The following is a 25,608-nucleotide window of genomic DNA, read 5'->3' on the forward strand; positions in this document are numbered from 1 at the left end:
TGATTCATATTTTACTCTCTTTAGATATATTTGTGAATTCATGCAACCAAGTATTTTCATAGCCTCATAATGAATGTTACCCATGAATATTACACAGATGAACAGCCTATTACCTATAAAAAAAACTTGAGGAAATTGTGCAGCATTCTGTTGTTCTAAACAGAAATTTAAAAAAAACTTTACAGTACACTTAATTAATGCCAAGTTGTTAGGCGGAGCTTTAAAATCTGAGTTGGCGAATCCCAATGCTCCATTTAAAGCTGATTTTAGTCTGTTAACCTGAATCGCAGATTTTCTGTAACATGGATTTAACGTAGCTTCTAGAGTCAATGATTTCAGAGTAGGTCAGAATAAATTCAAACAATTTATTAACCAGGTAATTGAAAGAATGGGTGTTTCTAAGTCATGCAGTGAAAATGATGCCCCTACCTGACCCTAACCTAAACACAACCACCACCGTGACATGACCAAATCATGCAATGGGATTGTCCCTTTGTTATGGCCTCGCCCAACGATCAGGTTATTTTATAATTATCCCATAGTTTATGCACATTTTTTTTATGTTTTTGTTTGATTAAAGTTAAATAAGGTTTGCACTATTTATGTCCCTGATTAAACAAACCCCAGCTAAAACCAGCCTAAGCTGGCTGACTGGATTTATCTGGTCTCCCAGGCTAGTTTTAGAGGGGTTTTGGACACTTTTAATTTTTTAGCTGACCAGTCTGGTCTTAGCTGGTCAAGCTGGGAGACCAGCTAAAAGACCAACTTAAACCAGCCAACCAGCCTAGGCTCGTTTTATTGTTGTTGTTTTTTTTGTTTTTGTTTTTGTTTTTTCCCCCAGCAGGGGTGTGTGGGACTATTATTTTGAAAACGCATGCATTTGAGAGCATATTCCAGGAAAAAACGGGTAAAGACTAGAAGGGATACAGCTAAAATTAATATTGGGTCATACTGTATTTGCATTATTGTAAGGGTAGGTTTAAGGTTGGGGAAGGTGTAGTCGTTAATAAAACACATTCTGATAAGTAGCAAATTAATTTACTGTTATTTTATCGTGAAATTTTGCCTCACTTCCGTTCGTTGCTGTATCCTTCTAGACACAACCGGAAAAACGTTCAGCAGTCGACGCTGGTAAAGCAAGCTCTGTAAGTTCTGAGTAGTATTTTTGTGATATTCTCTGTGTATGCTAATGATAATGCAACCATCAATGCATTTTTGCATAAGAGTTTAATGTACATTTTTGTATCCTCTTTTATTTACTTTGCCTGGAGTTAAACGTACACTTGTATGAATGTGTGGTGAAAGTTACAATAAAACTTATAAAAAATCATCAGTCAAGTTTTGGCCATCATTCGGACGTACGCTACAATCTGAGCATGGACCACATATATTTTGCCCATTGTTGCCACTTTGATATAATTCACGAAACTGCAATACATTTGAAAATGCGTCGTTTATTTTTAATAACCAGAGAAGAGATTAGAATATAGCAAATAAATGTCTTACAATGGTCAAGCAAAACACACTGAGAGCAAAATACAAATAATAAATGCTTTTCTGACGAATATAAAGATATTAGAGCTGATACAAATCATATATAGAAACTATATTAAAATATGTCTTACCATGGTGAGGCAAAAACAACCCCGCTGAGAGAAAAAATAGGAAGACGTTCATTTTTTTTTTTTTTTTTTTTTTTTTTTTACCGGAAATAATCAAAATAATAATAATACTATCGATTGTATGAGAGCGCTCGTTCCTCTGAGACGATCAAACATTAACTTAGCTGAGCCCCTCTTGCTGAGATCTGCCCCACCCTGCTAGTGGTCTGAGTCGTGCCATCTTTTGTTGTCCTTCTGAGATACTTTTTGTCTACTGTAGTGGACATTTTAGCGAGTTTGTCTGACACCATACATGTCACGGTTTGTATGTCCTGTAAAGAGCACATTCAGGGCTTTTAAGATGTTTCACCATGACAACAACCCCTTGGTCTATAAAAATGATTGGGCCACCATTCCACCGAATGGGTGACATTTGTTGTAATTGACAAAATTAAACTTTTTTATGTTTTCAACACTGATTATAATAATACACATATTTAACTCTTCAAAATGTGTATTAGTCAATCTCAGGTAACTTTATTTCATTTTCATAAGGTTTCTAAACAGAATATGGATGCATGTTTTCTCAGTTACCAAAACTCATGTGCCATTTAAAAAGCATGTTTAAAAACATGTCAGTTATTTCCTTTGTTTTTCCCCTCAAGAAAGCATTTGTTTTAAAGAAATGGTTAGTTATATGTTCAAATAGGCTAATTGATATTTGTGAAAAAAAAAAAAAAAAAAAAAAAAAAACACTTTTAAGGCAAGGTGTATTTCAATAATAATATAAAAGGCTCTTTTTTTTATTTTAAAGAAGACAGGAATGAACACTGGGTAACAGGATTGTGTGTCCGTGTGTGTGTGAGAGAGTGTGCATGAGATTTCTGTATTGAAGGGATGTGTGCTTGTAATACTTCACAGTGAATGAGGTGGAAAGAGGAGAAAAAGGAGAAGAGAGAGAAAAGGGAAGGAGAGTCAAAAAAGGGGAAATACAGAGGGTTGTGGGTGTTTCACTCCTTCCCTTACATAATACCTTGGGTGGGTGTTTCTGCATAGTATGGGTTCTCTCCATCTTCTACAAAAAGCAAAAAGTTTAAGTCACTTTGTGGTGGACTGGCTCCCTGCAAGTATGGTATTCACATTGTAAAACTAATCCTATATGTCTAGAATTTAAGTAATTCAACTGTAAAACTCCTAAAACAGGTAATATATCAACTAATATTTATTGAATCAACAAAACAGAGGACTACTCACTCCTGTTACTTTTACTCACTCCTGTTATTTTTCATATGTGTAACTGGATTGAGTTTTTAAGCAAAAAATGATCAAATACATGACATATGGCCGCATGGCGTACGCTAATAGCATGAGGACACTGAGCAAATTATAGTGTCTTACGTAAAATTAATGTTTTTAAAATAAACAAATAACATCTAAGAAACAATTTAGGTAACAGGACAGTACATTGATTGTAACTATGACTGAGAAGGTCAATTTCATCAAATATACAGAGATTAAAATGAGAGGACTTACTTTTGGTCTTCTCATGGCCTGCATAAGATCAAGATGATGCAATTTCCTGTTGAAAATGTGTCTTGTGGCATGTTCCTAATTGATGTTAGCCACCCCTGGTATATAACATATGAATTTCTTATTACTTTTTTTTAAGCATATGGTGGAGTCTTAGGTTTAGATAGCGGGGACATGTAACAAATGCTATGTTTTAGTGTTCTCAGCAGTTTTTATTAATGTTTTAAATTATATATTTTAAATTTACAGTTAGATTAGTGTTCAGGACACTTTGCTTAATAATAAAAATGTATTTTAGAGTTAATTTTCATGCATATTTATACACGCAATGTCCAGGGGACAGAAATGTAGTTTGTAATTATCATTTAAATCAGACTCATTTTCAAATTGTTTGTCATAAATCAACATCTCAGGAAAATGTTAAAGGGTTTCTAGTCAAAAAATGACTTTCTGTTACAAAACAGGATATTGGTTGTCCACTGTAGAGGCATTTTGGGGACACAACATGTGAATAAGGAAAAATTATATCAATATTTTCCTGTGAAATATTAGATATTATTATGAAAATGTTGCCAATTATTACACTTCTTTGTTAATTACATGTTGCCCCAAGAAAACATTGATATGCAAATTATATACAGTGTATCTTTATGGCCATTTCACCCAAGTATTGCATAAAGTAAGATGGTATATCAATATATATATATATTTAAAGGTGCACTATGTAGTTTTTCCATCCGCTAGAGGTCTATTCAAAACAAAGGCGTAGCTTGATGACGCCAAGTTTGAGAGCGGAATCTTGGGACATGTGGTCTCCACCTCACAGCCGGTGGAAATAAATTGGGATAGGACTCAGGGAGAAATCATGTTCATGGATGAGATTATTAACTGTAGTTACTGTATTGATTGTTACTGTAGTATGAAGCAGAGCAGGACCGAGTGTTGTGGGAGCTGAACGAGGCCGCTGGAGCGATTGTGCAACACACACCACGAGCAGCAGAACTTTTATTATGCCGCAGTTGCCGGCGCCACTTCCGCTATTCCGGTCATGAGTATGAGGTAACACAGCTCTGTTTATCATATTAGATACATTTGAGTGTGTTGAAAATTATGTTATAACGTTACTCTGTGCGTTCGCTCGGTGGCTGCTGTGAGACACTTGTTGCACACTGCAGTAAACTAGATCGATTTTAGAATATCATATTAAATGCTGGATGTCTTGTGTTGATAAATGGAATGCAATTAATTTTAAAACATATTGTATGATGGAGAAAATGCTGTATTACTGTTACTAAAAATAAAGCTGCATCTGATTATGCTATGTTAGCTACTTGACAAAATAGTGTTTTTCTCTGAGGCATGGTAAAGCATGGTACTCACAAAAAATCAAGAAAATTAGATTTAAACAATAAGACTAAACGTGTTGAGCTATATAACAATAGTTTTCTGTTTATAAATGTAACCAAACAGTTGTTCCCTTGTCTAATAAAACATGTAATATATTAAAGCATCTTTGGTGTTTCCATGGTTTCTACAAAATAAAACCGGAAACCGAGGGATAACGTGGGTATGACGCAATTGGCAGGCGACTCCTCACATGTCCCGGATCCTTGGTTAAAATAGCAATTTTCTCACGATTTACAAATAGTTGGAAACATCTGGGATATTGTAGGTACTCAAGTGAACAAAATATATAACACTGGCCTAGTGGTTTTTGGATATTTTACTGCAAAAATTTTACATTGCAGCTTTAAATATAATTTATATACAATGTTTTTTTGTTTTTTTTTTAAATCCTGAATTCTAAAAATTGATTGGTGATTAAAAAATCCCATTGTATAGGCAAAAACATGTAATTTCATGTCATTTTATTTTAGAGTCCTGGGTGTCTACTACAGTGGACATAGCATAACATATGAATAAAATATCATTTTTCAGTTTCATGTTTTTCTGGGTCTCAGGAGGTTATGTTTGTTGAATGTTATTTGTGTAAATGTTATTTTATGGCATAGTTTATTGTATATTTTCACTGTGTGGATTTAAATCTTCCAAATATCGAGAAGGCTAATGTTGAATAGAGCTGTTCTGATTTATACCTTCATTTACTCTAAATAATTAAATGGTGTTGTTTTGAGAGAAATAAATGCTGTGTACCTTGAACTACTAAACTTAAAGTATGTTCAGATATGGTATAATTGCTGTGCAGAAAATAAAAATATTTGAAAATGTCTTTTTATTATTCACTTCACATCTGTTTTGTCATCTGTCATAGCAGCAAATGAATTAACATGACAACATGACATAACACATAACATGATTAACAAGGGTGAACATAAGAAAAAAGTTAACGAAATATTAATATAACATCAGTAATGTGAATATAGTCGTGTGGAAATGAAACACATTACATATAAAATAAACATTATATATGTTTTGAGAAACGCAGCCATGATTAGTTCACCTCCAATTAGAGTCTCTCCTCCAGTCCGACTCTTTTTATTTGTCACATGGGCACTACTTATCTCTGCATGTAATGTTGAACATATTAAGGAATGATCATACTATTACTACTATTATTATATTTTAATTGTTTCACAATTCACGTTTTTGTTGTTTACATCGAGACAATAATGGTATCGTTTTCAAAAACTTGTCTTGTAAATGAACGGCCAAAACACATAAAAAGTTTTCAGTTTTAGGTTGAAAATTGTGTCATGTGAATCATTTCTGTTCCCTGTACAGAGTCAGACTCAGAGGCTGCATTTGAAATTGCAGACGAGGCATTTGTGGCCTAATGGTTAGAAAGTCAGACTTGTAACCGAAAGTTGTGGGTTAGAGTCTCAGTACTGACAGGAAATGTAGGTGGTAAATATAAAATGTAACAAACACATTTAGGGTTTAGTAAATATTCAGCAAACACATTCGGGGTTAAGGCTTAAAAACGCCTTAAATCTGAGCAGAAAGTCTTACATTCATAGATAGTTGTGACATTAAAGGTTACAGTAGTTCAGTAGTTGTTTTCTGATAAACCAAAATGAAGCGAGTTTAAGCTTAAAACAAGAACAAATATCTGTCAATAGGGTTTATAAAAAAAAATAAGTGAATTGTTCTGTGCCCACTGGCAGTATTTGTTCCTGTATTAAGCATAAACTCACTTCCTTTATTTTCATGTCTTCATTTTGCTTCTGCAAATGTATCTTGAGGATGTTTAGATATTTGCATTAGAAAATAATATGTCATAAACTCACTGCATTCTGATCAATTTCACAGAAAACAAGACTTTTTACCCAATCATTTTGCTTCTCAAGTAAATGTATCTAGATTTAAGAATCTTTAGACATTTGTACTGGAGAATGAGACAAAAATACTGATGCAGAACATCACCTTTTTTACAGCGTGATCAGAAGGTGCAGTAGATATTTCCATAGTCTAGTGGATGGGAGCAGAGCTATTCAAGCTTTCAGCTATTTTTTGTAAACTGATTTAAAAAAGTTATGTTGTCTGCTCCCTAAACATTTACATTTAGAGAACATATTGACATATGAAGGGTACACACGTGATGTCACTGTCGGCCAGAGTGACTTTAAACACACTAATCTAAGGTATATTTTTACAGACTGCCGAAAGCAGAAAAGAAAAGCAAATCGCCGCAATTCACAGAAACAGCTGGACTCCAGGCAGCGAAATGTGAATTTGCAGTTATCGTTTTGCTAATATGTTGAATTTTGGGGTAAAATCATACATACATTGTATTGACAACTCATCAATTAAATATTTACCATCTTATATTCTGCATAATTGGGTGTTTTTAAATAAACACTGACAAAAACTATAAGTTTTGGGACTGGATGATATACACTATATTGCCAAAAGTTTTGGAATGCCTGCCTTTCCATGCACATGAACTTTAATAACATTCCATTCTTAATCTGTAGGGTTTAATATGGAGTTGGCCCACCCTTTGCAGCTATAACAGCCTCAACTCTTCTGGTAAGGCTTTCCACAAGGTTTAGGAGTGTGTTTATGGGAATTTTTGACCATTCTTCTAGAAGCGCATTTGTGAGGTCAGGCACTGATGTTAGCGAGAAGGCCTGGCTCACAGTCTCTGCTCTAATTCATCCCAAAAGTGTTCTATCGGGTTGAGGTCAGGACTCTGTGCAGGCCAGTCAAGTTCCTCCACACCAAACTCGCTCATCCATGTCTTTATGGACCTTGCTTTGTGCACTGGTGCGCAGTCATGTTGGAACAGGAAGGGGCCATCCCCAAACTGTTCCCACAAAGTTGGGAGCATGAAATTGTTCAAAATGTCTTGGTATGCTGAAGCATTAAGAGTTCCTTTTACTGGAACTAAGGGGCCAACCCCTGAAAAACAACCACACACCATAATCCCCCCTCCACCAAACTTTACACTTGGCACAATGCAGTCAGGCAAGTACCGTTCTCCTGGCAACCGCCAAACCCAGACTTGTCCATTGGATTGCCAGACAGAGAAGTGTGATTCTCCAGAGAACACGTCTCCACTGCTCTAGAGTCCAGTGTTGTCGTGCTTTACACCACTGCATCCGACACTTTGCATTGCACTTGGTGATGTAAGGCTTGGATGCAGCTGCTTAGCCATGGAAACCCATTCCATGAAGCTCTCTATGCACTGTTCTTGAGCTAATCTGAAGGCCATACGAAGTTTGGAGGTCTGTAGCTATTGACTACATCAGCATGCGCTGACCCCGCTCTGTGATTTTACGTGGCCTACCACTTCGTGGCTGAGCTGCTGTTGTTCCCAATTGCTTCCACTTTGTTATGATACCACTAACAGTTGACCATGGAGTATTTAGTAATGAGGAAATTTCATGAATGGACTTATTGCACAGGTGAAAACCTTTCACGGTGCCACGCTTGAATTCACTGAGCTCCTGAGAGCGACCCATTCTTTCACAAATGTTTGTAGAAGCAGTCTGCATGCCTAGGTGCTTGATTTTATACACCTGTGGCCATGGAAGTGTTTGGAACACCTGAATTCAATGATTTGGAGGGGTGTCCCAATACTTTTGGCAATATAGTGTATATAACATTGATATAAGCGATCACCCGAATTTAGACCTACCTATATTGTATACATATAGGTTGAGGGGGTGTGTTCCGGCAGGAAAGTGACGTCAGTGCATACCCTCTATTGTGTTCCCTTCAATTTACTCCTTAAATTTTCTTTACTTGGTCTTAAAAAGTCTTTAATTTACCTTCATAATACCTGCAGAAACCCTGACATGATACAAAATTGGAGGAAAATAACAGTAATTATTTGGATGAATTTAAAGATTATTAGGCTTTCACAGACACAAATAAGACAGACTGCAGCAAGACTGATTTTAAGCTACTTCCTGAGTCAGTAATATTGCCTGTCAAACAAAGTTATATTCTCTAATAATTATAGTGTAATTAGGAACTTGAGTCTGGCCTACTGGTAGAGAAGAAGAAGAGAATCCAAGAGCAGAGTCTATTGTTTATCAATGATTTTTTGATGGCTAAGAATCCAGCTGTTTTACATGCATCAGTTTTGATGGATTGATTCAGTACTTTATTACACTAGAAAGCAGTTTTATTAGAGGTAAAGTCAGACGCAATCAGGGCAGGAAGAAGCTCTTCACAAATGGCCACATTCCTGCACAAGATGTTTGTCCATCCAGCAGATCAAAGATTGTTTTTGAAGAAAACAGACCGCAGCAGGTTTCAGTTTGACTCGATAGATAAGCTGATAGAGTTATACGTCAGTAAGAAGTGGAAATTCAATTGAATTATGAAATCAGTAAGATCTACATTACCATATAATTCAAGGAGATTCACACAATATTCCACTCTTCTGTTTTTACATAATTAATACAGTCAACAACACTTTACAGTAAGGTTCATTAGTTAACATGAACTAATAATGAACTGCACTTATACAGCATTTATTAATCTTTTTTAATGTTAATTTCAACATTTACTAATATATTATTAAAATCTTGTTAACATTAGTTAATGCACTGTGAACTAACATGAACAAACAATGAACAGCTGTATTTTCATTAACATTAACGAAGATTAGTAAATACAGTAACAAATGTATTGCTCATGGTTAGTTCATGTTAGTTAATACATTAACTAATGTTTAACTAATGAACCTTATTGTAAAGTGTTACTGCAATGTTAAATGATAAAGATCAAGGGTGTGTGCGTGTGTGTGTGTGTGTGTGTGAACTAGGAGGATCAAACTGTTGTGGGAGGATTTGCAGCAGGTTGAGTGTTTTCAGCATGTTTTGTTAGATCAGATACTAAAAGTGTGAAGACAATGTTTCACACGTTTGTTTTGTTCTGTTTGTGCTGGAGGTGTCCAACTGGTAAGTTTTAAAAACATTTTTATGGCTTAATATCTCATAATTGTTTTAGAACAAATTATTTAATAAAATATTTTATTTTGAGATATGGATTCAGGTCTCTGGTTGTCAGGGAATTTTTTCGAATTTTCATGCCTGGAAAAGTCATGGAAATGTATTAAAATCTTAAAAGTCATGAAGAATAATGGAAATGTCCAAAATGAAGAAACTCGAACAGTTGAGGCTTAGAAATGTGAAGCTTTCAAAATTTAGGCCTTTTTTTTGTGATTTTAAATATGTGACTTTAAACAGCTATCATTAAAATGTATTAATTAAAAATACTTGAATGACAACATATGTAATACAAATTCATTTGTCAAAAAAAAACCCCAATATATATTTACTTTCAAATCGCAGCAGATTTTATCCTTCGCAAACCATAATCTGCATAAAACCTGTTTCTGTTCTCCAGGTGTGTTTGGTGATGAAGTGAAGTCAGTGTCAGTGATGGAGGGAGAATCGGTCCTTCTACACTCTGATGTCACTGAAATACATAAAGACGACAACATACTGTGGAAATTTGGAACTGAAAACTCTATCATAGCTAAAATCAATAGAGCGAAACACATTTCCTCCACATATAATGGTCCTGATGGGAGATTCAGAGACAGACTGAAGCTGGACAATCAAACTGGATCTCTGACCATCACAAACACCAGAACCACAGACTCTGGACTCTATAAACTAGATATATTTGGAGCTAAACTTTCATCAAAAACATTCAATGTTTCTGTCTATGGTGAGTAGAGAGTTTATTTGTCTAAATGTTCACATATTCTTGTTTATTAAAGCAATATTCTGAGTTCAGCAAAAGTTAAAGGGTTAGTTCACCCAAAAATGAAAATTCTAACTAATCCATATGAATCATGTGATTTAGTCCAAATTATCTGAAGATACACGATCACTTTATATAATGAAAATATTTCATTTAGGCTTTTATTCACATATAAACCTTGATCAGAGCACATAAACAGAAGCTCAACCAAACCTGATTGACAGGCAAGAACAAACCTCATTGGTTCTTGCTGAAGCTCAAACGTGCTGAGTCATGTCAATGGAGGAACAGAAATCTATGATTTCATCAAAAAGATCTTAATTTGTGTTCCGAAGATGAACGAAAGTCTTACGGGTTTGAAACGACAAGAGGGTGAGTAAATGATGACAGGATTTTCACTTTTGGGTGAACTAACCTTTTAAGCTTAAAGGGTTAGTTCACCCAGAAATGAAAATTCTGTCATTAATTACTCACCCTCATGCTGTTCCACACCCGTAAGACCTTCGTTCATCTTCGGAACACAAATTAAGATATTTTTGATTAAATCTGATGGCTCAGTGAGGCCTGCATAGACAGCAATGACATTTCCTCTCTCAAGATCCATAAAGGTAGAAAAAACATATTTAAATCAGTTCATGTGAGTACAGTGGTTCTACCTTAATATTATAAAGCGACGAGAATATTTTTTGTGCGCCAAAAAAACAAAATAACGACTTTTTCAGTGATTCGGATCGCGTACCAACCCGCAAACTGCTGAAATCATGTGACTTTGGCGCTCCGAACCACTATTTGATTCTTAAAAAGGTCCGAAGCTTCATGAAGAAAAATGACGAAAAATTAGTGTCATGGTTTTTGCCACAAAATACGTTTTATTGTGTCCTGAAAGTGCATCCTTTCTCACGCACACGCACTGCATAACGTTAGTACGGACACACACTCACACAGAAATGTTTTGTCAGCACTGTTCTGACAAATTAATCAGTAAAATGACTCACCAGCAAGGTAATAACTGTGCGATTCTTGAGGTAGATAAACTTTTAGTTACGTTTCGCTATTAGAAGAGACAGTGCTGCCGTGAGAGAGGCACAGACACTCAGGTAGTCTAATTCACAATTTACAGTTCTCAGGCTCTCTCTCTCTCTCTCTCTCATTATTTTCTAAGAATTCAATGGCCCATCGTCAATTATTCCTTACGTAAAGCTGTTTAAATAATTCATTTTAGTGTTTATGGTGTGGTGAGGTCAAAGAAACAAAGTTAAATAAAACTTTACACAGAAAAGGTTAGTGGGTGATTTTCACATTAAACTCATGTTAACACTCATATTGTTCACATCTTGTCGCTGTACTACTAAAACAGTAAGGACTTTAATGTTTGCGGGTCACTGCCATTCAGTGCCATTGTCTCATTGTAACCCAGATTTTTGCATTTCTGCTGGAAATGAATTGTGGTTTTGTTTATTCTCTCATATTTCCCAGCTCATCTGTCCACTCCTAACATCACCAGAGATTTTTCACAAAATCTGTCGTCATCATCAAATTGTTCACTGCTGTGTTCAGCTGTGAATGTGAGTCATGTGACTCTCTCCTGGTACAAAGGAAACAGTTTATTGTCCAGCATCAGTGTGTCTGATCTCAGCATCAGTCTCTCTCTACCTCTGGAGGTGGAATATCAGGATAAAAACACCTACAGCTGTGTGCTCAACAATTCATACACCAACCAGACGAGACATCTCAACATTAATCAACTCTGTCACACATGTGCAGGTACAGCAGCGCTGATAACAGTGATTGTTTACTGACCTGGGCTGTGTTTCCCAAAAGCATTGTGAGCCTAAGTTGATCGTGGAGACATTGCCACCAGTGTTCTCTATGATCAACTTAGCTAACAATGCTTTTGGGAAACTGATCTCTTTTGTTGTAGACTGCACATGCTTTACTCTAATTACTTTCTCACTTTAGCCGTTACAGCACTGGCCCCACAGACTGTTTCACAGACTCCTTCAGTTCTTCCAGTCTCTCTGATAGTGCTGATCTCTGTTTTTGGATCTCTGTTGATTGTAGCTGTAGTCGGGATCTTTTGCATCTACAGGAAATGTAGAAAAACAGGTCAGGCATTAAGTTATTAACTCCAAATATTAATGCATTTGAATCATATATATAGTCAAACCAACATTTATTCAGACACCTTATTCACTATAGTTTAAAAAAATTGTAATAAAATATGACAATATCTCAGAGTTAAACTGTGTCAGAAAAAAATTATCTTAATTATGTCATATAACATTTAAGCAAAACATGGTCAGGTAAAAGTGTCTGAATAATTTTTGGCCCCAAATTTTTATCAATTTTATTGGTAGTCCACTGTATGAATAATTTTTGGGTATAATATGTCACAGTTCACTTTATTTTGCTATCCTCACTTACATAAATGAACTATAGTGTCCTGCACCCACTAGTAAAAAAAATATATAAAAATATATATATATCTAGTGTCTGAATAATTTTTGGTTTGACTGTGTATGTATATATATATACAGTTCTATATAAGTATGCAAGCTCTGTTGTTTTTAACTCATCTGTGTTATTGTTAATGCAGTTCAGACAAAGGAGGAAGACAGAACTGATCCAGCATTGAGTAAACCAACAACACTAAAAGAGGTAAGAAGTTGTTTCAGTCAGTTAGTGTGATTGAAGCTTGCTCATTGCAGTTTGCAGCATCAGACCGTTAGTGAACAGACGTGTGAATAGCGGCCCATCCGTTATTATTATTGCCTTCACTGTAAAAAAAAAAAAAAAAAAAACTTTAAAGTTTTACAGAAAAACACTAACTTATTTTACAGGTATAATGCATAAATAAAGCAACATGTTTTCTGGCTCATCCTGGACTGAAGCACAGGCTCTACTCTTCAGCACAATGATGACCCACAAAACTCTTTAAATCCCAACAGAATATAAACACTATAGATCTCTTCTAGATCTTAGCATCATTTATTACAAACCAGTTTGATTGTTTTTCTTAGTTCTTATTGAGAATTAACAAAGGTTTTGATGTTGATCTTTTATTGAAAATAATATAGTTTGAAGTCACTATTATGGTGATTAGTGTTTGCTTTAGTTGGGCTCTTGACCTTTGACTCTTTAAACTTTTTTTACTGGCTTCTGTAACTGTGTTTCTAAAGCAAAAAAGGCAAAAGAAAATCTGATCAGATGATGTTGATTACTTATTGGAGATGATATTGTAGAAAAGAGAACATGGCCCCTTTAAGTATTTTAGTTACCCTTTCTGTGATCTAGTCTCTTATTGGTTGTTCAGTTACGCACTCTTTTGTATAGAGCGTAAAGTTACGTTTTCTCTTTAGTTAGTTTTTGGGGTTGTTCGCATGCTCATCGCACGTCGGAAAACTGCCGTCCTGTGCCGGAACAAGAGCACCTAGCAGCCGCATCAATTTCATACAAAGTGTGTGTTCATGAACGATACTGTTGGTGAGTGCGCTGTGAACTGTGACTTACATCTGTGCAGAAGAACAGTAAACTCTGTGAACGAATCCCCTTGTCGTGGCTCATTTCACCCGCGTTTCCCACTGCATCGACCCAAAGCAGTAGCACGACAATATAATCATCATGTAGTGGCCTGATTCACAGATACCACCCAGAGTCTTAAATCATGATTGATTAAATTATTTGATAACATGAGATATTTCTTTCACATTGTTCATTGTAGCCCTACAATACTACTGCATAAAATCTCTGTCCTTTGATATTTTGAAAAATTTTATAAAGTCATAAAGCAGAAAATATTTTGACTTCATGTAGACACTCACAAACATCAAGAATCAGCGTAAGAATCTCAACAATGGTGACAATCGACAAAATATTCAGATAAACAGATCAACTCTGAAAGTCACAAAAAAGCAATGCCCCCCCATATTTTTCCCGATGTGATCTGTCAGCTCTAGTCCACTACTTTGGAGCGGTTAAGGCCCGGGTATACTTCATTTCCCACGTTCCCCTCCGTCTCGCGCACAGTTGAGCGCTTAAGTCTTTCAAAATTACTCCTTTGCCCATGAGCGCGCGGGCCTTTCAAAGATACTCCTTTGCCCCCTGAGCGCGCGTGCCTTTCAAAGAGACTCCTTTGCCCACGAGTGCGCGAGCCTTTCAAAGAGACTCCTTTGCCCCCTGAGCGCGCGTGCCTTTCAAAGAGACTCCTTTGCCCACGAGTGCGCGAGCCTTTCAAAGAGACTCCTTTGCCCCCTGAGCGCGCGTGCCTTTCAAAGAGACTCCTTTGCCCACGAGTGCGCGAGCCTTTCAAAGAGACTCCTTTGCCCATGAGCGCGCGAGCCTTTCAAAGATACTCCTTTGCCCATGAGCGCGGAAAGACGCGTTCGGCGCATGCACACGCGCACCGTCCATGGTCATAAAAATTCGGCTGCGCGGCCACTGTTCAGAGAGTCAAAGCTGGTCCACAGTCTAGTAAACGTTTCTTGCTTGCGCCGACTGAAAACACATGAGAAACATCATGAGACAAGAGAGACTCGGACATTGCAGTGCTGAACACTGAACGGTCCATGCATGTGGATTTGGATAAAACAGTTAATCGATTTGATGCCGTGCCCGAACGCCGTTTATCCCTTCACAGTGGCATATAGCGGACGGGCATGCAGGGCTATTAAATTATTTTTCTTATTATCATGCTACTTATATATTAAATTAATGTTGCAATTAATTTGCCCCGCGATATCATAGCGCATCACCGAATAACAATAAAATATTAGTTAGATAGCTTACTCCTCATTATAGAACAACTTGTTTAACACGAAATACTTCTCGATTCAAGAAAAATACTATTTTTTTCTCACTATGGGCCACAAGAGAAATATTAAGAAAATAAATTAGATTCATCTCTCATCGTCTCTAAGAGAATATGCGCCGTTAATGCAGCATCGGATGCCAAAAGCTCGGTCAGTTTTTACTTTCAGTTTCTGTAGTGAATAATTGACTGGAGTTTGAGACTTCACCCGCATAACTCTCACGCAAAGTTTGCACATTGTTTGTGTGATATCAACTGGCTCGCCTTCATGGTTTAAAATGGAAATATTTTCAATATTGCGACGTGGCATTTTTCTTTATCACCAGTTGCTCGCAAAATGATGGACACTGATTCACATATCGTCCACGTAATTTCCCGTGATAATAAAATTAAGTGAATTATTAAATAAATGAGTAAATAAACAACAAGCAAACTTAAACTTGTTTGCTTAAAATTTCTGCGAATAATTTGATGATGCAGGTACAAAAAAAAAAAAAAAAACGTTTTGTACCTGCAAAAAAAAAAAAAAAAAAAGAATTTGCCCCCCCTACCTCGAGAGTCAAATGTCGCCCATGGTTACAAACACTGATCATCATAATAGTGATATCAAACTTCAGTATTTTAGTATTTTCAATAAAACATCATCTAAACCTCTGTTAATTCTCAATAAGAACTTTAGTATGAAAGAAATAAAGTCAAACTGGATTGTAATGAGTGAAGATGCTGAGATCTTGAGAGATCTGTTAGTGTTTATTGTTCTGTTGCTGCCAGTCATCTGCCCTTTTTTACTTTTTTTTTTTTTTTTACAGTGAAGGTGTTTGATCGTAATAATTTTTTTTTTTTTACTTAATATTTTACTTCAATATTTTACTTCAAGTTTATGGTTTTTGTTGTCATTTGACTTCGTTTGACTTTTTTACATTTATTTTTTTTACACTGTGAGCAGTGGTGCCAACTGTCCTTTTGCGCCATCTTTTGGTGATTTTGCGAACTATTATCACCATTATTTTTGTAATTTTACATACATTGCTATATAATTTAAGAAAACAGAAAAAAATATTATATAAATAATAGTTTTTTTTTTTCTGTATAAAAAAATAAGAATTACTGTAATTTGTCATGAATGGCATAATACATAAAATAACAGCTGAGTTGTTAATTTTACAGATATTATATGTAAACTTACAGAGTACAATTTAAAATAAAATTCCTGTAAAATTAGTATTATGTTCAGTAGGAAGCCGATCAAAATGTTTTAAATTTTTTATTAAAATTTACATTGCGTATGTACTTTTTTCAACAAAAGTAAAAAAGTACAAATTTATTCAATCCTCGTTCTATTTCTGATGTACTCCACACGCCTGCACTACTTCTGACATGAAGGACGAATGGATTTGCAACATTCGCTTTGTCGTGTCCAGTGTAGACACAATGTCTGTATCCAACTGTCAGTACCCAACATTTCGCCGACACTGGGGGTGCAAACACTGATCTGTCGGCAGATCGACAATGCCAAATAATAGATATCATCCAGATGAAAAACACACATTAAATCCATCCAATCATCCTTTTCCAAACATCTTGTCCTGTGGGTCTGCTGGAGCCTATTCCAGCATCTCTGGCAGTCAGAAACTCCCTGGTCCAAACATCAAATCCATCAAACCATCATGCATCTTGCTCTATCAAGCTTAGGCTGTGTTGAGAAAAGTAATGCTGTGTCTACACCAGATGTTTGTAATGTATCATTATTTGACTGCGCGCTGCCATTTTAGTGGTGTAGTGCAGTGGTTCCATGAGTATTTTAACATTGAAAATCCTTAACGAAGTCATGTGATGTATATGATTTGAATGCATGATGTAATTTCCTCTAGATGCTGTTCTTGTGCTTCCGTGTTGATACAGTTCTACATTGTGAAATGATCAAGAGACATTCAGATTCATATTCAGTTAAATAAATTATAAAAGAAAAAATTTTTTTCTGTTCAACATAGTGGAATTGGTCTGCAATTAATTTCATATGAAGCAAAATTGTATTATTAGATTTTAAACTGTTGCATCAGCAGGTTCCTGATTGAGTTTGTGTTTCCTTGCAGAAATCAAAGACAGAGGCTGTGTATGGAAATGTCCCCAAAAAACAATGACCGAATACTCTATCCACTGGAACTGATGTTAGAGTTAATACTGGACACTGACTCGCACATTTTGACCACATTTATTATCTGATAGGATATGTCTTTTGGGTTGCACTTTATTTTACAGTATGTGCACTTGCATGTACTTACAGTGTACTTACCAAAGAAAGTACTGGGTTATATATAAGGGATATAACCACGTGGGTTAAGGTTAGGTTTAGGGTGAGGTTCATGGTTAGTACCTATTGCAATTGCAATTATTATAAGTACATAGTATGTACATGCAGAACAGGACTGTAAAATAAAGTACTGCCGTCTTTTGTTTTCACTCTTTGTATCATATCTTTTGGTGTTTTTGTGATGCATGACATTTTGTTTTTTCCCCAATATCATAACATCCAGAAACTCAACTGCAATGTTCTACGTTTAGTTTGTAATATGGACATTTACCTAACATTCATAATTAAAGGTTACTTTTATTCTTTTTAGGAAATGTAACTGGATACTAACTGCATTGCATGATTGCAGTATCACACACAATATGATCTGTGATATTCATTCATTTGAATTAAATATTTTAATCATTATTCAAAGTCATTTTTCATTGAAAATCATTTCACTGTATGCAGTTCACAACATTTGACAAAATTCATAATTACAATTCAAAGCAGTCACGCTGTCATTTCTAATTTAGATTACTTAACACATCATTACATTTCTTTAAGCCAGTTAAGGCACATTCATTCATGTTTTTAAATACTGCTGTTACGAAAATTAACCATGATTTTACTACAAGTGAAACAAAAAAAAAATGGTTTTAGTTACCATAGTAACCACAAATCAACCATAGTATTTGTAGTAAAACTGTGGTAATACAAGTGGTAATCAACCCGCGAAAAAAAACATGGTTAGGCTACTACATTTTTTCAATAATAAAACCATGGTTAATTTTCGTAAGGGAGCTCATCAGTCAAATTCATCTAAAAATGTAAATTCAACAGGTATATAAAATATAGCTAAAAAGCCATTCCACCGAATGGGTGACATTTCTGTGTATAAATGCTTAATAATAAAAAAAGTTAATTTTCATGCACAAAGTGTCCTCACATTAATCTAACTGTAAATTTAAAATATATCATTTAAAACATTATTAAAATCTACTGAGAACACTAAAAAATAGCATTTGTTACATGTCCCCACTATCTAAACCTAAACTTTATCATGAAATAATCATTAAAATCAGACTGATTTCAGGGTCAGACTGATTTGAAGACGTCCCATTGGCAGCGTTCTTCATTAGAGAGTCAGTCTGATTTGAAGACGTCCCATTGGCAGCGTTCTTCATTAGAGGGTCAGACTGATTTGACAGCAGTACATGGCTGTGTGCAGCGGACAATTTGGTCACAATACCCGTCTTCGTAAGGAAGTTATAAGAGGATGTGCACAGACTGGACAAAATATCTCATGTCAAAACATGATGTTATAGTGCCTCTTCAGCAGCTTCAGGTGGATTAGAGGATGTCCCATTAGCTGTGTTCATCAGGGGAATCTTATTTTGATTAGGAGACGTCCCATTGCTAGTGTTCTTCTTTGGAGCATCAGTCTGATTTGGAGACGTCCCATTGGCAGCGTTCTTCATTAGAGGGTCAGACTGATTTGGAGACGTCCCATTGGCAGCGTTCTTCATTAGAGAGTCAGTCTGATTTGGAGACGTCCCATTGGCAGCGTTCTTCATTAGAGGGTCAGACTGATTTGGAGACGTCCCATTGGCAGCGTTCTTCATTAGAGAGTCAGACTGATTTGGAGATGTCCCATTGGCAGCGTTCTTCATTAGAGGGTCAGACTGATTTGACAGCAGTACATGGCTGTGTGCAGCGGACAATTTGGTCACAATACCCGTCTTCGTAAGGAAGTTATAAGAGGATGTGCACAGACTGGACAAAATATCTCATGTCAAAACATGATGTTATAGTGCCTCTTCAGCAGCTTCAGGTGGATTAGAGGATGTCCCATTAGCTGTGTTCATCAGGGGAATCTTATTTTGATTAGGAGACGTCCCATTGCTAGTGTTCTTCTTTGGAGCATCAGTCTGATTTGGAGACGTCCCATTGGCAGCGTTCTTCATTAGAGGGTCAGACTGATTTGGAGACGTCCCATTGGCAGCGTTCTTCATTAGAGAGTCAGTCTGATTTGGAGACGTCCCATTGGCAGCGTTCTTCATTAGAGGGTCAGACTGATTTGGAGACGTCCCATTGGCAGCGTTCTTCATTAGAGAGTCAGACTGATTTGGAGATGTCCCATTGGCAGCGTTCTTCATTAGAGAGTCAGTCTGATTTGGAGATGTCCCATTGGCAGCGTTCTTCATTAGAGAGTCAGTCTGATTTGGAGACGTCCCATTGGCAGCGTTCTTCATTAGAGGGTCAGACTGATTTGGAGACGTCCCATTGGCAGCATTCTTCATTAGAGGGTCAGACTGATTTGAAGACGTCCCATTGGCAGCGTTCTTCATTAGAGAGTCAGTCTGATTTGGAGACGTCCCATTGGCAGCGTTCTTCATTAGAGGGTCAGACTGATTTGGAGACGTCCCATTGGCAGCATTCTTCATTAGAGGGTCAGACTGATTTGAAGACGTCCCATTGGCAGCGTTCTTCATTAGAGAGTCAGTCTGATTTGGAGACGTCCCATTGGCAGCGTTCTTCATTAGAGGGTCAGACTGATTTGACAGCAGTACATGGCTGTGTGCAGCGGACAATTTGGTCACAATACCCGTCTTCGTAAGGCAGTTATAAGAGGATGTGCACAGACTGGACAAAATATCTCATGTCAAAACATGATGTTATAGTGCCTCTTCAGCAGCTTCAGGTGGATTAGAGGATGTCCCATTAGCTGTGTTCATCAGGGGAATCTTATTTTGATTAGGAGACGTCCCATTGCTAGTGTTCTTCTTTGGAGCATCAGTCTGATTTGGAGACATCCCATTGCTAGTGTTCTATATTAGGGGGTCAGTCTGATTTGGAGATGTCCCATTGGCAGCGTTCTTCATTAGAGGGTCAGACTGATTTGGAGACGTCCCATTGGCAGCGTTCTTCATTAGAGGCTCAGTCTGATTTGGAGACTTCCCATTGGCAGCGTTCTTCATTAGAGGCTCAGTCTGATTTGGAGACGTCCCATTGGCAGCGTTCTTCATTAGAGGGTCAGTCTGATCAGGGGTCGAGTCATCTACATGATTCTCCTATAAGAAAGCAGAGATTCACAGAAGGTAAAAGAAATGAACAGGAATGATGTTTCCAGTTACACAAACACAAAATACAAGAGAAATTCAAGAGACTAGAGAATCCTACTATTGTAAATGGTGTGTTCTAATAAGACTCTTGCTCTCTAAATAAAGTTGCAAGATCTTTTTGCTTTATTTTTTTGTAGTTTATTTGGGAGTTGTTTCTGTTTTTTATTGTTTTGGCTCTGCCTTACCTGTGAACTTCTTCCATGGTGATATAAATTAAGGGGGAAAAAAAAAAAAAACTACAGTGTTTGTTATACCTAAAGTGGGGTCAGTTACACCTAATGTTAAATAGATAATTATATAATTCATATAAATAATTATGTAATAATAATAAAAAAAAAAAAATGTACATAACTGTTCTTCACAGTAAAAATTCTTAAATAGTCAGTTGTTATTATTATTAATGTTAAAGATATTATATTTACGAAACTACATAATACACAGTGTTACAGACACACCACATACAGATCTCACAGATCTGAATCTGTAGTAAATTCACAGTTTTTTAGCACACAGACAGATTTACAGCACACAGAATCTCACCTGATCTGGCTCGGCCTGCATCTCACCGTCTGTTTAAACAATAACAAACTCAATTAAACACACATTACTTTGTTTAATTAGAATAAAAATACATTTTCACATCTTTTAACAAGTTTTTTTTCCCACTTAACACATTGAATCTCATATTTTCTTACTTGTTAAGTCATGTGTATGAATGTAATACCTTTTTGCCCTGCTTGACACTTGCGACAGTAAATCACACCAACAGTTACAGCAGCAGCAGCAGCAAACACCAGTACAACAACTATTCCTGCAACAGCACCTGAAGACAGACCTGAATCTGGAACAGCTGGAGACAGACAGACATTATTATTAGAGAGTGATTGATAATCCATCCAGTATTTATCAATATCTTTGACTCATATTTACACCTACTTTGACTATCAGCTATATTGATTTAACTACTAAATGGCTCCATCTGGTGGGATTTTGAAGAACGACAGCTAAAACAGCACCACAGCAATGCTAGCTAAACAGTAAACTGTAGCACTATTGTTATGCATTTTTCCTGTTGATAACGTTGAATCTAAAAATTGCAAGATTCATAATGTCACATAAAATGCAATGTAAAGTCAGCGCAGACAGTCTTGTGGGCAGCGTGCTGACATATCTGTCAGGAGTCTGTGTTTCAAATTAGTGTCATGTCTTTTATTTTGAATTTTGTACTTTCTATTCATGATTTCACATCCTTTTGTAGACTTGTTACCAAGTTGCCAAGAACTGGGCTACTTTTATACTGTTGCTGTGGTAGAGTGAGTGACGACCTGGTTATTGCTCTTTTGCAGGACAGTAGACGTGATTTTGTGGGACAATGCAGAGAACTTGTGTGAGAAATAAACTTACTACTATTATATTATGTAAATATTGATTTACATTATTTGGAAAGCCTATTTGCCATCACATTGGATAATAACATGTTTTAAATCAGCAATAAGCTTTGTTAATTGTAACCGGCTCTGCGACTGGCTCTCAATTTGTGGTTCGAGTGATACAATGTAATTTACTCTACAGTAAATATAATGAATATAATATATAAATATAATGAGCTGAGTAACAGGCTAGTAGGTAAAAATCAAATTTTATACTAAAATAAATTTCCATGACTATTTTTCCCCCTTTATTAGACTGCATTTTACCGTGTTCAGTGCATCTTGAAACTTTATTTTTTGTTGGATCTGGCACATTTGATCAGGATGTTTTTTATCGAGTATGTGTCTATATGAAGTTCTCACTAATGTTGCTGTAGTTAATTGCTTTTGATTAGTTCCACATTTGCTCCATCCAGCAAATGGACTTTTAAACACAATTTCTTATTGCTGTATTGTATTGTTTTTTCAGGGAAGAAAAAAATACTACAGACATAATTGAAATGCAGGACACTGAGTATTTCTTGCAGGACACGGGACAAAGCTCCCAATTTTGGGGCTGAAATGTGGGACGGATTTTTCATTACACCAGGATCTAAAGTGACAGATTCTCCCTCCACTGACTGGTTCTCCATGTTACTTGTTCTGTAGCAGATGGAACATCTGAAACAATTTAACAGCTGCTGTAAAGACTTCTTACTGAAGAAAAACAACCCCTACATAACCTGAGAGAAATGTGGAAATGAAAGTAATTACACAGCACCTTTCTAAACTAAAAAAAAAAAAAAAAAAAAAAAAAAAAAAAAATTATATATATATTATATATATATATATATATATATATATATATATATATATATATATATATATATATATATATATATATATATATGGTAATGATTCAGTTTTAAATCAAAATGAATTTAATAGTTTAATCTACAAATTCCACTTTAACAGTAAATCTGTTTTTGAAGAAATTATCTTTAGACTATGTGAATTAATATACAGATACACAGAAAAAAAACACAATAATTATGTCATTTAAACATATATACTAACATATATACTAATAAACATGCATTAAATGACTCACCAGTGACAGTAACATTGAAGATCTTTGGACTGATGCTGCTGCTGCTGTTGATCCATAGTTTATAGAGGCCAGAGTCTGTGTTTGTGGTGTTTGTGATGGTCAGAGATCCAGTCTGATGATCCAGCTTCAGTCTGTCTCTGAATCTCTCTTCACACTGAACATCTGTACAGATCTTACTCTGATCTCCACTGATCTGAGCTAAGCGAGTTTTATTAAAATACCATTTAATATCTTCTTGTTGGTTTGTTTTAACACCAGTGTGTAGAGTGACTGATTCTCCCTCCATCACAGACACTGACACTTCATCTGTATCAACACCAGAGGCACCTGGAGAAGAAATAAACAATTATAAATTGTTATAAGAATTATAAATCACTTTTTGTTCTATTTAACACAAACAGGAGAAGAACATCACTGATTCACACATTCACTCATCAGACAAACATACACGAGTCTCATGGATGAACTTGAACAACTGAATATCACACAACACACATCCTGATTCATATTTTACCCTCTTTCTCTATACATATATTTGTGAATTCAAGCAACCAAGGATTTTCATAGTCTTATAATGAATGCAGATTTCCCTTAAGACGGATTTAACGTATGCTAGAGTCAATGATTTCAGAGTAGGTCAAATTAAATTCAAACATAATTTATTAACCAGGTAATTGAAAGAAAAATTAAAAATCCAATTCAGACAATAAACAACATTGATCAATAATATAAAACAGTGGTTCTCAAATGGCTTGGCCATGGGACCAACATTTTTCCATGGTCATTAAGCTGCAAACAAACTTTTAGCAATTTGAACCAAGCTAATTTGTCAAAAATAGTTGACACACACAAATACCGTCCCACTTTACTTGTTCTTACAGTTTATGTGTAAGTTATCACTGTGACGAGCAGGGCGGGCGAGAGCCGTGAAGGAACGGCGCGAGGCAGGTGACGCGAGAGTTAACGAGCTCCACCTGTGAGGCGCACCGGCCTTGAGTCTCTCACGGAGGCGCTCCGGAAGCATAAAAGGAGGGACTTCTCTCGTCCTTCACTGTCGTCGCTCCTCCTTTTATGCTTCCGGAGCTCCTCCGTGAGAGACTCAAGGCCGGTGCGCCTCACAGGTGGAGCTCGTTAACTCTCGCGTCACCGGCCTCGCGCCGTTCCTTCACGGCTCTCGCCCGCCCTGCTCGTCACAATCACTAACCGATGAAAACATAAGGGAAGACTATAGTCTTTGGTTGAATAAAGTGAGTCACAACTATATCGGCGGTAACTGTCCATTCTGTTGATAGTATAGGGTAGAATGAAACATGTTGGCAGTGATGCCTTATCAGGAGTGAGAGCACAGAGATTTAGCACAGAGATTTAGCAGACACAAACCGAGATACCAGCTGAGAAGTATGGTCGAGAGAGCGCATGGTCTCGGCCAATCTGACAAAATCATGCAAAATGTAACATGCGAGACCTGTGAAAACTTTGGTGGAGTTTTGGACACGGTTGGGGGGGGTTTGTTGTTGTTGTTTGTTTATTTATTTATTTTATTTTTTTCCCCAGCAAGGATATGTGGGACTATTATTTTGAAAATTGAGATCACATCCGAGAAAAAATGTTCAGCAGTCGACGACGGATCTGTCTGAATCAGATGAGTAGTATTTTTGTGATATTCTCTGTGTATATACAAAGTTATTGTAGCCTATGCGGAAGTCCGAATGAAACTGAGCATAGACATTTTTTTTTTATACAGCTTGCCCATACAGTTGCCACTTTGATTTCATTCAGGAAACTAGCCTACATCACATTTCGTCGTTCGATCTATCGTTTACCAGAGGATAAACTATACCAAATAAATGTCTTACAATGGTCAAGCAAAACACAAATAATATACAAATCAAAATACAAATAATAAATGTTTTTCTGTCGAGTATAAAGATATTAGAGCTGATAACTTAACCCGGAAGAGAGATAGCTTATATCAAAATATGCCTTACCATGGTAGAGCAAAAACATCCCCGCTGAAAGAACAAACCGTAAGATGTTCATTTTAGCTGCAAATAAGCAATAATACGAGTGTAGGAGAGCGCTCGTTCCTCTGGAGTATGAGACGCTGAACCTGAGATGTGCGCCCCACCCAGCGTAAATGCGTCTTTTTTTTGAGTCATAGACTTGTCTACTGTAGTGGACATTATATTTTAGTGAATTTCTGTGACACCATACATGTCACGGTTTTAAGTCTGGATGTCATGTAAAGAGTCAGGGCTTCAGAGATCGGAGGTTTCACGTCTCCTTGGTTTTTAAAAATGACTGGGCCATTACACCGAATGGGTGACATTTGCTTGTAGTAGCTCTTTAAAATTAAACTTCATTTTTTTTATCTTCAACCGAATCTAATACTAAACAAAAAACTATTCAAAATGTGTATTGGTCAATGTCAGGTAACTTCATTTTTTACAAGGTTTCTAAGCAGAAGATAGATGCATGTTCTCTCCATCTTCTACAAAAGATATGATACACAATATGTTTAAGTCACTTTGTGGTGGACTGGCTCCCTTT

At 36.3% G+C, this 25,608-nt stretch overlaps 2 protein-coding genes across 4 annotated transcripts in view; one reads left to right on the forward strand and one right to left on the reverse strand.

Annotated features, from left to right (window-relative positions):
* The window catches only part of LOC127520216 (uncharacterized), a 31,890-nt gene that overhangs the window by 4,118 nt on the left and 2,164 nt on the right, over positions 1 to 25,608 (reverse strand). Inside the window, exons 2-6 of the mRNA XM_051908159.1 lie at positions 23,059 to 23,385; positions 21,263 to 21,388; positions 21,079 to 21,107; positions 20,248 to 20,487; positions 2,635 to 2,722 (exon numbers count right to left, since the gene is read on the reverse strand). Of these exons, the coding sequence (XP_051764119.1) occupies positions 2,635 to 2,722; positions 20,248 to 20,487; positions 21,079 to 21,107; positions 21,263 to 21,388; positions 23,059 to 23,385 (810 nt within the window). The remainder of the gene's footprint in view (positions 1 to 2,634; positions 2,723 to 20,247; positions 20,488 to 21,078; positions 21,108 to 21,262; positions 21,389 to 23,058; positions 23,386 to 25,608) is intronic.
* On the forward strand, positions 277 to 17,842 carry LOC127519823 (natural killer cell receptor 2B4-like). Of its 3 annotated transcripts, XM_051907448.1 has the most exons (7): positions 277 to 1,145; positions 4,050 to 4,190; positions 9,954 to 10,280; positions 11,793 to 12,080; positions 12,276 to 12,422; positions 12,913 to 12,974; positions 17,217 to 17,842. In XM_051907448.1, exons 3-7 carry the CDS (start codon positions 9,989 to 9,991, stop codon positions 17,262 to 17,264), a joined length of 837 nt encoding a protein of 278 aa, XP_051763408.1. In that variant the 5' UTR covers positions 277 to 1,145; positions 4,050 to 4,190; positions 9,954 to 9,988; the 3' UTR covers positions 17,265 to 17,842. The 3 variants fall into 3 exon arrangements, with proteins under 3 accessions (XP_051763408.1, XP_051763410.1, XP_051763407.1); XM_051907450.1 differs by lacking the exons at positions 277 to 1,145; positions 4,050 to 4,190 and adding an exon at positions 7,060 to 7,121; XM_051907447.1 differs by lacking the exons at positions 277 to 1,145; positions 4,050 to 4,190 and adding an exon at positions 9,395 to 9,505.

Source organism: Ctenopharyngodon idella, chromosome 10 (assembly GCF_019924925.1).
Source record: "Ctenopharyngodon idella isolate HZGC_01 chromosome 10, HZGC01, whole genome shotgun sequence".
Taxonomy (NCBI): Eukaryota; Metazoa; Chordata; class Actinopteri; order Cypriniformes; family Xenocyprididae; genus Ctenopharyngodon; species Ctenopharyngodon idella.

Excerpts from the sequence above, each read along its gene's own strand:
- LOC127519823 (XM_051907447.1), top strand. The coding sequence starts at position 9,457 with ATGTTTCACACGTTTGTTTTGTTCTGTTTGTGCTGGAGGTGTCCAACT. Across the intron at positions 9,506-9,953 it reads GTGCTGGAGGTGTCCAACTG|GTGTGTTTGGTGATGAAGTG; the intron begins GTAAGTTTTAAA and ends TCTGTTCTCCAG. Across the intron at positions 12,423-12,912 it reads CAGGAAATGTAGAAAAACAG|TTCAGACAAAGGAGGAAGAC; the intron begins GTCAGGCATTAA and ends TTGTTAATGCAG.